This window comes from Orbicella faveolata, unplaced genomic scaffold (assembly GCF_042242905.1).
Source record: "Orbicella faveolata isolate gen_17 unplaced genomic scaffold, um_ofav_v1 contig_35, whole genome shotgun sequence".
Lineage (NCBI taxonomy): Eukaryota > Metazoa > Cnidaria > Anthozoa > Scleractinia > Merulinidae > Orbicella > Orbicella faveolata.
The window spans coordinates 18,167,396-18,181,654 of NW_028301564.1; the positions used below are offsets into that span (position 1 = coordinate 18,167,396).

Consider the following 14,259-nt stretch of genomic DNA (forward strand, 5'->3'; position numbering starts at 1 on the left):
GTTATATACTGCAGGTAGATTTTGTTGTTTCCATACAATCTTTCATCGACGTAAAATGAGTAGCAGTACCCTGTTGGAAGTGTTTGGTCAAATCGTGTTCCGCTTCACGCGTGGCGTAACGGAGCATTACAATCCAGAAGAACCTGAATTCACGATGGAGTCATTTGGTTACGATCCTCTGCAAAGCACTGGGCGAGAGTGGTATTATCTTCCTGTTGATGAGCTCATTTACCAAGAGTACAGCGACAAAGAAGTCACAAGTTCGGCCTTTTTACCGTCGAGAAGGATAATTACAAGGCTTATAAACGCTTGCTCTCCGGTGGAAAATGAAGAAACTGCAGCAGACCAGGAAGATGAGGATAGCGCCATGGCCTGGAAGCGGCTTCGACCGTCTTTTTTGCAAACAGTTTGTAAATCCTTGTACATTGGAGCTTTGATCACTTTTCTAGCTGCTATAATCATTGGTATATTTTTCCTGCTGATTGTTTACCTCTGTTTTAAAACTATCCTCAATTGTGCACATTACCCAAGCAAACTAATCCCAGTCCCTGTCCAATGGACGAGAACAATTTCTGATGCGATTTCGGTCGTTTTCTACTACATCTGGCTTTTTGTCAATCTGTCGTTTCTTTTCCGTTCCTATCAGCTAAAAGGACTAAAGAAAAAACTGATGTTAGTTTCCTTATCAATGTATTGTTTGGACACACTTTACCGTGTTGTCTTGCAAGTTATGGGGATGCCCTATTACTTGGCGCCTGTTATATACCAAATCCCAATTTATACCTGTCTCTTCACCAGTATATGTTTACAGCTCTTCCTTGTCGTGAGACTCTTGTGCGTGCGATCAAGAAAGCAACGCCTAACTTTCATGTGTAAAATGACGACACCGACCTTTCTGATGATGATTACTAGTGTTTTAATATCCGATTACCTTTATGCAGCGTATCTCAAACAAAACAACAAAGGAAGACTGGCCATTGCTCTGTTCGCTCCTCTTTCTGGGCTCGCTTTAAAAATAGTATCACGAATTTGTGCTCAGCGGTTGTGGAATATTACCCATCCGGGATATTCGTATGTGCTTTTGGCACCTTGCTATTACGGGACTGCCATTATTTTTCGAATTTTGCAAGCTGATCTTGACAGTTTGAAATCCATTGCTATTCTTGGTATAATTCACGGCGCGGCCGAAGTCGTGGAGCGAAGTGCCATGGTTGTGATTGATCATATTTGTCATGTGGTGTGCAAGAGAGAGTCAGCTCCTTGGGGACATTTTCGTACTCCTCGACGAGAAAGACTAATGGCTGATATCGCTATCATGAGCATGTTGTCCGAGTCTACTGCTATAGTGTCAGTTAATGGATTCATATACTTGTATCAATTTATCTACTTGGAAAACAGCTCCCTTTTAGAGTTGCTTCAGCCTTTTGCTGTTCACACTTCAGTTCAGCTGGTGATCGAGTGGTTTTTCACTAGCGTGTCTCTTGCTATCGAGGCTCGTTACCAGAACATGGCAGTAATGGCTGTTTGGAGACGAAGATGGAAAAGACATGTCTTGGTAGCGTTTTACAATACACTACCCTTAGCTGTATGGAATAGCTCTTGCCTGTTGATGCTTTTAAGGGCTCGCTTTGGCTTAAACATTAACAAGCGCTGCAATATGCCGTTTACTTGAGAGTTGGGCGTGGCCTGTCGACTCTACTTTCTTTAGCCATGTTTCTCAGATTTGTATATTCATGTATGTTCTTATCAGTTTCTAAACAGTATAACGAACATTATGTCAACGGATTTTGTCAAAATTGTTATTTTTTTTCTGCGTAGTCGCCGATACAATATTAGACTGCGAGTAGTCCATCTTTCGCTTAGTCCATCGTGCGTGACGCCAAAGAAAACCGCGAGAGAAAACAAAAATAGCCGCGCTGAAAGAGAGATCTACTCGTAGTCTAATACAATATTCCGCAAATAAACAGGGAAGTAACTTAAGTTTTTGGGACGCAGAGCCTTGTATTTACTGGAAACTACACAGCGTTTTAGTATGACGGCTGCCATGTTTACGTTACCAAACAATTTTCCCTCCTTCAGGATAGAGGTGTAAGAGAGGCCATTTATATCTGAAACTCTAAGTCGTTCCCCAATGCAGACGGGGTAAGATGGAAAGAGGTATTTGTGTGGAACCGTCGTTTTGCAAGATGAATACGGTGGAAAACTGGCGCCGAGATTATTCCGCGAACACTGAGCAAAATGAACAAGTCGACAGATTTGGACGAAAGCTCTATTTTTAAGAAATGTCTCTTCTGACATATTTCCAACTTAATAAATATCACGTTTTTTAAGTTTACGACGAAGTGGAAACAAATAAATTAGTTAAAAGGAGCTTCAATCATTCCGAAAATACCGTTACATCACCAATTCAAACAGAGATGTTGATCTTTCTCTTCTTCATGCCCGCCTTGAAAACATCTTTGACTTCTTGGCCTCGCTGTCTTATTCCTTTCGATTGACTCTCATTCAGATTTCGGAATCATTGAACCCCAACGTTTACCCATACACCCTGCTAGAAAGCCTGTTCACAGGCTCGTGTGTGCATGTATACATTAAGATCATGTAAACGCGTTTGTAGTCCATGTTTTGAGACGCTTCTATGTTCATTGGAAACGTCGCAAAGTATGTTTAACAGATTACCAGGCCCTTGGGCGTAATAAGAGTGACTTTCCAGGAGCGAAACCACTTGTAGATTAGGGCTTAACAGGAGCTTGAACCACTCGAACGCACATTGTAATTCAAAGAAACCAGGTCACAGTAAAATCAATCGTTAGCGTTTATTGGAAGGAGCGATGAATCAGCAATATAGAAATCAGAATAACAAAATAGAGATGAACTTGTGATGTGAAGTCATAGTAACGGTTGTGATTGTGTGGTTCGAACTAAAAGCAAAACGATACAAAAGGCTCATGTAAGCTAATACTAGTTAAGATACAAAACATAAATCAAGGATACCGATGGAACGTAAATCTTAAACTATAACGACACGATTACAACTAAAATATATGTAGCTTTGATGTTGATCCTGCGAGGGTAGCAATGGTAGAAACGATAGCTTAGCACGATAGCGATGGCAGCGATAGCATAAAATAACAGCGAAAACGTAGATGGCGTAACTAAACTGATAAAAATGTGGTGTCTCTAATTACATGATTCCAAAGGTTATATTACGAAACTTGCATTGATCACAGCAATCACAGCATGAATAGCAAAAACTTAAAAAATGTACATAATCGTTAACAAGTAATAGTTATTTCAACAAAACAAAGAGGAAAACGAGTTACGAAAGTAACAATAAGATACACAAGATTGATATCGAAATCTGAAAGACACAATTAATTCATTTAGCTTATTTTCGAAACTCTTTCGAACTGCGTCGTTTGATCATGAAACCGAGCAGGGGCATGACAAAAGCGAAGTCACGATTGGTCGTTTACTTTGACTGTTGGGCTGAGAAAATAGCACATTTTGTCGGAGCTCATTACACGCGTTTTATTTTGATGTTAACCAATTTCAGAATTAACTCTGACGAGGTGCACAATCCAAATAAGAACATGCAGATACCTTTCAAAGGTTCAACGGAAACCAGTCTTAAGTGAGAGAAGAAGATTTTGCCTCAGTTTGAAAGTACACGGGCAGCAGAAATTCTACGGAATGAGTTAACAGGTACAAAGAGAGTTTCTAATTTGCACCTCATAAACAACAAGGTCACAAAACATCATCGAACACTCGTCGCGATCGCCCCTTTAACATCGAACACCAACTTAAAATTACTGCATCTACACAAATACACTCTAACATACAATTTTGATTAGACATGACTCTGTTATTGCCATAAGAGATGTTTCCAGGCCAATAAAAGACTCGACTTCGAAAGGTGTTTCCTGTAACGTCAATTACAACAAAATAAATAGCTCTGGTTACGAAGCAACCTCTCGAACTCTAACCAGGGAAAGTCCTCGGATAAAGGAAATCAGTTGTAATTAGTCAATAGCAAGGTAACGTCGCGTGGGACAAGCCACACACCTGATTTAGGCTCTGAACCTGGTTATTCCTCACTTCTGATAAGTTAGAAAATATTGTACAAGGTATACAAGAGAACTGAAAAAATTAGTAGACTGGTCTGGGTCTATATCCCAACCATTTACCAGAATTCTTCCTTAAGTTCCTCTTAAAAATCATTAAACGGTCGTCTCATACAGCAATCGCTCCTTTTCTTCGGAAGAACCTCTTCTGATTCTTGGTGAGGGTGTTTCCCAGTCATCATCGTGCGATTGTTCACTCAGCAACGGACTTGGCGAATGGCAAGGTAACATATCCAAGTCACAGTCTTCAGAGAATTCATGCCTTGAAAAGTAAGATATACAGGCTTCCTCATATAAATTAGTAGCCAAATGTTTGCTGGTATGTTCCACAATTTTTTGAAAATAGACTGTCTTTGTTTCTGAGCAGGAGATAGGGTTCGTCAAACTCAACCAGTTTTCCCTCGCCTAGTACCTGCGAAAACAAAACAACGGTTCATAATTGGACGTAAAACAAAGAAAACACAATTATTGAAAATGTTTATATGAATACGTCTCTGTTCTTGAATATCTATTCCTTCCCCATCTACATAGGGGTTTGAACCTTATATAAGGCGGCTTAGGCACTGGACTAAACGCTAAGAAAAAGAAGATGTATGGACGATGTGTATCTGTCAGAAAAAATGTCAAGCCAACCACAATGTAATTTAATGTAATGCATTTGGTAACAAACACTACATTCAAAGAGAGAGAAACTCATCAGTACTCGGTCAGAATCCATGATGGTGTTAAGTCAACGCTTGTTGTTCCCCCGTTAAATACTGAGTTGAAATAATTGTTGTTGCTGCTCTTTAGTTGTGTTAAGCTTATTTGACACTATTTGTGCCCCTATCCTTTTTAAACAGATCCTTTGTCGTATTTCTAGTCTAGTTTACTACCAGAATTTGTTATTACTACTATTTTCATCCTAGGCATTCATCTTTGACATTACCAGCTGTTAGGGAAGTTTCTCCTCTAAACGTTGAGTCATTTGAAGCTGTAATGACTCATTATCCTGATAGGGCAAAATCAAACTTTGTCCTTCACGGTATCAAGGAAGGTCTTAGACTTGGTTGCGATAACCCTGTAACTTTGACATCAGCGAGAAGAAATAAACTGTCAGCTTACCAACATTCCGAGGTGATCGATGTGTATTTAGCTAACGAGGTCAGACTAGGCCGTGTAGTGGGTCCTTTTGATGCCCTACCAGTGCAAAACCGTCACGTAAGCAGTTTTGGGGTTATTCTTAAGAAAGGGCAGCCGGGCAAAATGGCGCTTTTTCGTGGACCTAGGCCACAGCGTCAACGATGGAATCCGTCCAGAATCCTGGCATCTCCAGTACATCAAAATGAACGATATTATTAAGTGTGGGCCGGGTGCCTTCATAGCTAAATTTGACAGAATCTGCGTACCGGGATAGTGCTATTCATCCTTTGGACCGCCACCTATTGGGCCTGAAGTGGCGCAATGCTTATTACATAGATCTCGCCTTATATTACCATTTGGGCTTCGCTCAGCTCTAGCAATATTCAACTCAGTTGCAGAATTGGTCGAGTGGATTTTGGTCCATAACTAAGGCATTGAGGACTTGTTGCATTATTTAGGTGATTTCATCATGGCAGCTCAAGCAAACTCTGTGGTCTGTGCTTCCAACCTTCAAGTAGCTGTAGCAGTGGTTGCCAGGTTGGGTCTACCTTTACATCCCCAGAAATACTTGGGTCCAGCCTCATTCGTGGTGGTCCTGGGAATTGAATTAAATAGAGCAGCTTAGATTGCACGCCTTCCAGCTGGTAAGTTTTCTGCCTTGTAGAGGCTCTCTCCCATTAGTCAACCCGCAAATGCTGTATTAAAAAAGATCTTCAATGGCTACATCATGCCTGCATGGTGGTTTGGCCAAGTCGCACCTTTCTTCGCAGGGTGATTGATTTATTGTCCTGTTTCCGCAATGATTCTCATCCAATAAGTCTTAACGTGGAGTTTAGAAAGGACTTGGCCTGGTGGGTAGAATGTTTTGGTCAGTGAAATGGTATATCCTTTTTCCTTTTTCCCACCCTCGAGCCTTTGCCTTACTTTTTTGTCAGTTCTGACGCATCTGTTGCCATTGGTTATGGTGCTTTTATGGACAACAAATGGTTCAATGGTCGGTGGTCTACTCCCCAATTCCCACTGTCCATTGCTTACAAGAAGCTTTTTCCTGTTGTTTTGGCAGCCCATGTTTGGGGTCTTTGTTGGTCCCGCAGGCGTACTTTGTTTCATGTCGATAACGAAGCTGTTGTTCACATTCTTAACTCACGGACGTCTCCAGAACCAAACATTATGCATTTGTTGCGTAGCTTACGCAAAACTGCAGCCTGCTTCAGTTTTACGTTTGCTGCAATTCATTTTCCAGGAAGAAATAACGCGGCATAGCTGACACCTTATCTCGCTTCAATTTTCAAGCCTTTCACTCTCAAGCGCCATATGCCAAGAAGTTTCCGGTCCTCATGAATGGACCCTCTACCTTTTTGCCACGTACCTGGCTGGCTCACTACGACACTCTTCTATTTAAGAAGCTTACCTATCTGCGGTGCGGTCTCTTCATGTCGATCAAGGGTTCCCTGACCCCTTGGAGAACTGCCTTCGGCTTCAAAGAGTTATTAGAGGAATCAAGCGTTCTCAGGGTGCCTTACCTTCCAATCCACGCCTACCAGTTTCTAGTAACATTCTTCGCATAATTTACTCCGCCCTCGACCTCAACTCTTTTGACGATGTTATGTTTTGGGCCGCCTGCGTATTGGCATATTTTGTTTTGTTTTTGTTTTGTTTTGTTTTGTTTTTTTTGCGGTCTGCCGAGTTCACTGTCCCCAGCTTATCAGCCTTCAACCCGAGCCTCCATTTGTCCGTGTCTGATGTTTCTATGGACCTTCCCCTCGATCCATCTTGCTTGTAAGTTTTTATCAAAGCTTCTAAAACCGACCCCTTCCGAAAAGGGTGTAACGTTTTGATTGGACTTGGTTCGCCACCTTTGTGCGCTGTGTAAGCTGTCCTCTTTTAGAAAATGGTCTTCCGCTAAATCGCTTACTGGTAACAGACAGGTTAAGAGCCATTCTCCTTTCTGCCGGTCTCTTTGGGGATTTTTCCAGTCACAGTTTCCGAATTGGGGCAACCACTTCCGCAGCGAGGTATGTGTTTCAGATCATCTTATCTAGGTCCTGGGCCGGTGGAAAACTGACGCTTTCAAACAACATATTAGAACCCCACCTGATCTTATCACTCCCGCAGCCAAATCGTTGGTGGAATATTTTGGTGAGTGCCGTTTAATTTAGTTGCTTCTGCGAATTTTTGCTTCTTGCTTCCATTAGTGTATTTGCTCGCTGCTTGGTAGCCTGTTTTGTATTTTGTTGTCTGTTTTAGGTTGCTGTTTGTTGTTTTGTGCCTGCTTGTTTTTTCAACAGGGAGCGTTAATTGCTTGGCTTTAGCCCATTGCCCTCCTGCTGTTTAGCATTATCTGGCTGTCTTGTCTTACTTGGAGGGGTGCGTCCCCGCAGTTACGTACTTGGAGATTCATTGTTTGGAGGGTCGGCCCCCATGGCTACCTCCCATCGGATCCTCCTTTCTCCAAGCACTTACATTTGCCCTGGAGTTTCTTTATCTTTGGAGGTGCCAGTGTGAGGTTGTTATGGTTACCCCCTTTATTTGCATTTTGCCCAAACTCGCTTGCTCATTGCCTGCTTTGCTGCCAATTGGCAACTACCCTCCATTTTGAATATTGCTTATCGACAAGTTGATTTACAATAAAAGATCAAAAGATACAACATTGTCAATAATATACATAAATTCTTAAATTAAGAATTTGATCATTGAAATTATAAAAAATTAAGTCGTAGATAAAGTTAAATTAAAAATCTTACGCGATGAATTTTTCTTAAAAAATCATTTGTACCGGCCATGGCGCGTATTGTTTCTGGTAGAGTGTTCCATGTTTTTGCCGCAAAGAAGCGGAAAGACCTCAGACCACGCTTGGTGCTACCTACCCTTAGTAAATAGAGCATATTTGTGCTCCTCAAATTATTATTAGTTTTCCTTACGCATACAATTCTCAAACTTATTAATAATTCATCATTTAAAAAGAGAAAATCGTAACTGTGACGGCGTTTGGATATCTCATCTTTCTCTTTGCATTTATGTGTAAAATCAAGACATGAGAATTTGAAAAGTCTCATTTCTTGATTTTACTCATGTCAGCAAAATTTTATCGCTTTCTTATTGATAGAAATCGTTTCCTTTTTCACCGTATATTAATATTTAACTTTTGCATTATCATTTTCTCGGCATCTACCAAAACAGTCGGCATCGACTAAAACTCTCGTCTAAGTGACCCATCGAGAAAAAACCGGCTGCCAGCAGACTACAATCACGATATCAACGATTAACTTTTGCTGTAAACAAACTCCCCAAATATTTTCAGTTAAACGGGACCGACTAAAACGTGTCAGCAAGTAATGTGATATCTTCATAGTACATTGCCCAATTTTCAGAATACTACCGTCTTCTACGAATCATTTGTTCATAATACCTCAACTGTATAGTAAATAACAATCAATGAATCAATGAGTCACCCTGTCTTACAACTGAAATGGTAATGGTTAACCTTTGATGAACTAATCAACTGGCACTGAACAACCTACAACCGTAAGTTCTTCAAGGAAAGCGAATCCAGTCGACCTCGGAAAAGTGATTTTTATGAACACACTTGAAGCCCGCTAATTCAAACTCGGTTATTTCGAATTCCTCGTCGTTTCGAACTCAAAGTCATTTACCATCAGCATCAGCTATTTCAAACTCCGCTACAGTTGAATCCCGCTAATTCGACTGAAATCGGTCATTTCGAATCCGCGTTATTTCGAACTCAAAACTATTCCCTCGGATTCGCTCTTCAGTCATTTACTATCGGCTTTTTCGAACTCATGTTGCAGACGCACCCCATTTATTCGAACTCGGTTATTCAAAACTCTCCGTTAATTCGAACTCAAAGCCACTTGCCCTGGAAATGTTCGAAATATCGGGACTCAAGTGTATTATCATGAAGAAAAAGAAGTAAAGAATCCGCAAAATAGTGACCGCTGTTGTCTTCCAAAACTAGCCTACCGAAATACTTCAAGTCATTAAGAAAACGGCTATTCTGATTAAATTTCATATATTGAGCATTGGCATTGGAAACTAGGATATTAGATTCTCTTTGTAAAACCCTGACACAAAAGTGGGTACTTGTACAGATCATCAGTATCTGATTCACGCCAAGTAAAAATGGAATATCACTATAGCGTGCAATATTGACCAGATGTTGCCCCATTGAGATAACAACAAGAAAGGGAAAATTCAGGGGAAATATTTTCGAAATAGAAAACGATATACTGTATTTAAAGAGCCTTTCAAGTGATATCTGCACTGCTGTAAAACCTCAACTCAGAAAATTCGTCGCACTATTGTGAATACAAATGCATATCAATACATTTTTTCCGACCTGCGTCAGAATCTTGTCATGCAAAATATCATTTTGCCCGCTGAACACGCTTCTCTTGTCCCCGTAATTGACCAGCAGGAAATAAACGATTATTCTGCTCAAATTTTATATATTGAGCATTGGCATTCGAAACCAGGATATTGTATTCTCTTTGTAAAACTAGAGATTGCCAGTTTTTGAAATTGCCAGTTTATGAAACATTTATGTCGGCGTGTTGTCGCAATTGACTGTAAACTCACTTCATTGTGCGTCATTCAATTCTGAATTCAGTTTTTGTTTTGCTCCCGGCCGGTTTGACAGGAGAGCAGCTATTATGAGCCCGTCTACAAACGATACACTGCGGCTTGAATTCTAACCGTTATCCGCTTTGTCCGTATGGAAAGGACAAATTGTCTTTCACTAAGTATGCTAAACGGACGTACATTATAGGTTGACGACCGTATGTTTATGATCTGTTGGTGGCTGTCAACTAGGCGAGGTCACCGTGGCTATCTTTTCTGATGTTCTTCCCAGTTCTTCTGCCATACTGATACTCATGGATGGTTTATTTAAAAAAAATGTTAACGTATCTCCCGAATGTGTATTTACCATTCACTTGAGTATTATTTTTCTTATTAAAACAGAAAATAACAAATAAAAATCAGTAAAAGATTAATAGGCAAACCCCTACTATCATTGTCGTGAGAACGAAGCGAAGGACAGTGCAAAGGGGCGTGATCTTCTTTGAAATCAGATTAAATAGAGAGAACTGGGTAAGGAAATAAATAATCAAATAAAATGATCTGTATTAGGGTTCCGTTTAAGCACGAGCAATACTTAAAATAACTATGGGAAAATATTGTCTCTCTCAGTCGTCAAATGCACTCACCTAATTTGAGAACGGAATTCTAATCTTCGATTTAACCATGTTACCCCGAACTCACCACTTTCTCTCGAACTCGAATCATTTATCCTTAATTAGCTATACTCTCCAGTCATTTACTCTCCTGCTATCCCGAGCGCTTTATTCGTTTCTCTTGAGAGCTCGAAATAGCGCGTTTTAACAGTCCATTCTTTCTCTCTCTTAGCTGTAGACTGTTTGATACGTATACAATCTACAAGATCGTCTTCCGCCTAGTACTGAGAGTAAATCACTTTTTTAGTGTTATCACGAAAACGGTTATTGCATTTTCATAATCATAAAATAAGATATTTTAATTCCGAATACGGTGACTCTAATAGCTAAGATTACTTTCCGAATGCTACTGAGTTTCAAGTAAAGTTACCTTTCTAAAGGTAAGTTCACACTAGCGTCACGACAGCATAACGACATAATGGCGTACGGTAACAACATAACGACATAACCGCATAACGACATAATGCCGGACATAATGACATATAACAACATGGTAATCGCTTATGGTGGTAATGCCGAACATCGACAGAAAGGGAAAACATCAGTCTTTTTCCTTACATGATGTATTTGTGTTCATGTAATAATGTTACTGTTATGGCGTTATATCAGCAATATTTACACAGCAAACATAACGTGCTTCCTATGTTGTTATGTTTATGTCGTTATGTTTTAATGTCGCTAGTGCGCAGGGAACTTGATCTGACTTCTTAAGTATACGACAATTTGTATAATAATGACACTGAGGAAACTGAACGAAGACTGCTGTTGTATAGATAAAATATTTGGTGAGAAACTTTACAAGAGTGGAAATATTTTTGGAAATTAGGCTTATTAAATTTAGAAATCCTGATGGTTATCTGGATGAGGAAATACCAGAAAACCCGTGAGTTTTGCCAATGTCAAGCTATAGTGTCTTTCAGTTTAATGTACCTGAAACACTGCAGCTAGTCAAGTACTCATTAGCTCCTGAGAATCCGATATACTGGTCTGAAAAACCGGCAGGAATATTTAATCATACTGATACTTCCCTGTTTTACATAAATAGAACATTAATTTGTTAGATGGCATGGTGAGGTTGGTAAACCAAATTCTTAATTGCGTATTTGTTCTAGTATTTTTCGACTGATTAAACCTAATAAAGCCGACTATAATGGGTTTATACAAAAGCAAACAATTGTCAAATACTTGTGAAATGTTCGTGGCTAGTCTGACGCGGCGTTTCGTCTCGGCCAAGAGACTTTTCAGAGACCTTTAGAATTCAAAGGCAAACTCGTTGAGCATCACGCCCAAAGTCCCGTTCGCAAATTCTTGATGTTGACAGTCTGGCCCTCTATCGCAGAAGGATTCCCAACCGTACGTTCACGAGTTAAATTTATACAAAAGCAAACAATTGTCAACATTTCACAAGTATTTGACAATTGTTTGCTTTTGTATAAATTTAACTCGTGAACGTACGGTTGGGAATCCTTCTGCGATAGAGGGCCAGACTGTCAACATCAAGAATTTGCGAACGGGACTTTGGGCGTGATGCTCAACGAGTTTCCCTTTGAATTCTAAAGGTCTCTGAAGAGTCTCTTGGCCGAGACGAAACGCCGCGTCAGACTAGCCACGAACATTTCACAAGTATAATGGGTTTAATTTTGAAATCGTGATGATAAAAGGAATTTCCAACAAAACGACGGCCAATAAAAGCTTTGAACACCTCAGAGTCAATATTTATTCATACAGGAACTTTAGAATGCAAAACAACTGCAGATCTTTTGAAGAACGCTCCAACGTTTATTGCCACGTTTCTGTATTTTTTAAGTATATCTAAAATTAGTTTTTTTGGAGTGTATATAAGGAATGTCGTATCACCGATTGTACAAGCAGGTCTCACTGGAGAACAAGAAGACTGCAGCAGAACAACAACAACAAAGGATTCATTGTTCAACAGCTAAAGGTAAACTTCCCTTAGTTATGATCTGCTTGAAGTCCAGCGTTTTACACTTCACGATGAATCACCACTTTGCTATAAATTTCTATATATTACCTCCTTGTCAGTTATGCTAAAACAGAAGAACATAACTGAGCTGGTGATGTGAGTCTTTGCAGATTGCTTTAAATTTTTTAAATTTCTCACCCCTTTGTTTAGTTACTGAAAATACAAGCTGGTAATTTTTAAGTGTAGTAGTAAATTAGGAACATGTTAAATATAACAAAAATAATTTAAACTTTTCTTCCTGATTGACTTATATTGACGTCGTACCTTACATCCAAAAAATGAACTGCAAGGATTTTTTAAGGAGATGTATTTTAATATGATTTCTGTAATTAGCAAGGAGAATTCGCTCGGGAATTATGAAGACATCAAAACGATACCTATTACAAGGCAAAAAGGTTTAATCCTTAATGTTACATCTGTGGACTCATTTTCTCCTCAAAAAAATAAAGGTTGGAAATTGTATACTGAGTTCTACCGCCATTTTTTTGCGAATGACATTGCGAGGCATCTTAATTTGATTATCTCTAAAGGCGGACTTTAAAACCTTGATGCATAATATGCTTTTAAAATGGGACTTAATATTTTCAGCTTCCCTAAAACAAGATGCTTTCCTGGATTCAGCTACTTGGTGTTTTCTCGCTTGCCCTGGTTGCTGCAATGGCGAACAAAGCTTCCCTTGCAACGGTGAACGACGAATTTAACTTCATGCAGGATGCAGCTGATACAGAAGATTATCTTACTGAAGTCAGTCTGGATGAGAGTCCCGGCTTCAACATTACCATTCCACGCTCGTCCATTTTAGCAGCCAAAAAATTTAGTGTCACCATCCCTTTGCTTCTGAGCGGAAATGGTGTCAACACATTTTACAGGCACTGTTACTGTTTTAGACGATTGGCTTCTGGTGAGTAAATCACTGCTAAAATCTGATGCAGTTTTCCATGTCTACACACTGTTAACGGAAAAACGCCCTGTACTTAAGTAGAAATTTAAAGATCTGTAGGATCCAACTACGTGGCCCTATAACATGATGTTACTTTGGTAATTTTCGGTTGTCTTATACTGGACGTCTTGTACACTTTTTATCTGTTAAAACGTAGCTACGAAAGTTGCTTCCTATGATAAGAAATTATAGGAGATAGCAGTGGCCAACTAAACCAATACGACATACGCGTGGCCCAAGATAGGAAGGTTAGATGTTATACCGTAGAATATTCAACGGCTTTCCTGTATTCTGATTGGCTATATTTTCTATGCATGACTATAAAAGTAATTATTCAGGAAAATATGTAGCTGCATTACTCTTATAACTAGAATAAGAGTAGTTTTTATGTTTACTTCTTTGAATTTGAGCAAACATTATTTTATATCTTAGTTCCAAACGCTCGTAATGGTTTCCGTGGATAGCGTGTTCTTAACCTGGTTGGCTACGTTGTGTCTGGGCAAACCTTGTATGTGTTCTATCGCTGTGACACACGCACCGTTTAGTCAACTGTGACTTGCCAAGACCGCTCCGACTTATATGAGCCACCAAAGGATAAACCACTTAACAGGTCCTTAATGACAGTGATATCTATGTAAAAAAGCCTTTGATTTGGAGTTTATAAGATATAATTGATTACGTTAAAGTATAACCTTAGATGTGAAAATAATTCATTGGCTTTTGTAAGTTCCTTTTTGTTTAAAGTAAAGCTTAATGTTGCTAGATTTTAACAAACGATTGCTTGAATATTCAGTGATCCATTGATTGTTTTGTTATTGTTTTGCTTGCTTCCAGGAC

At 39.5% G+C, this 14,259-nt stretch overlaps 2 protein-coding genes across 2 annotated transcripts; both read left to right on the forward strand.

The window, feature by feature from the left end:
• On the forward strand, positions 1 to 3,184 carry LOC149103589 (uncharacterized). Its single transcript, XM_089273806.1, has one exon. The coding sequence runs from the start codon at positions 56 to 58 to the stop codon at positions 1,670 to 1,672; it is 1,617 nt and encodes a 538-aa protein (XP_089129932.1). The 5' UTR covers positions 1 to 55; the 3' UTR covers positions 1,673 to 3,184.
• A 9,138-nt stretch (positions 3,185 to 12,322) lies between these two features.
• On the forward strand, positions 12,323 to 14,218 carry LOC110055574 (uncharacterized). The gene is made up of 3 exons (XM_089272768.1): positions 12,323 to 12,440; positions 13,071 to 13,383; positions 13,855 to 14,218. Exons 2-3 carry the CDS (start codon positions 13,086 to 13,088, stop codon positions 13,884 to 13,886), a joined length of 330 nt encoding a protein of 109 aa, XP_089128894.1. The 5' UTR covers positions 12,323 to 12,440; positions 13,071 to 13,085; the 3' UTR covers positions 13,887 to 14,218.
• Positions 14,219 to 14,259: the final 41 nt, after the last annotated feature.

Coding starts and splice junctions, on each gene's coding strand:
- LOC149103589 (XM_089273806.1), top strand. CDS start 56: ATGAGTAGCAGTACCCTGTTGGAAGTGTTTGGTCAAATCGTGTTCCGC.
- LOC110055574 (XM_089272768.1), top strand. CDS start 13,086: ATGCTTTCCTGGATTCAGCTACTTGGTGTTTTCTCGCTTGCCCTGGTT. Junction 13,384..13,854: donor TTTTAGACGATTGGCTTCTG/GTGAGTAAATCA, acceptor TTTATATCTTAG/TTCCAAACGCTCGTAATGGT.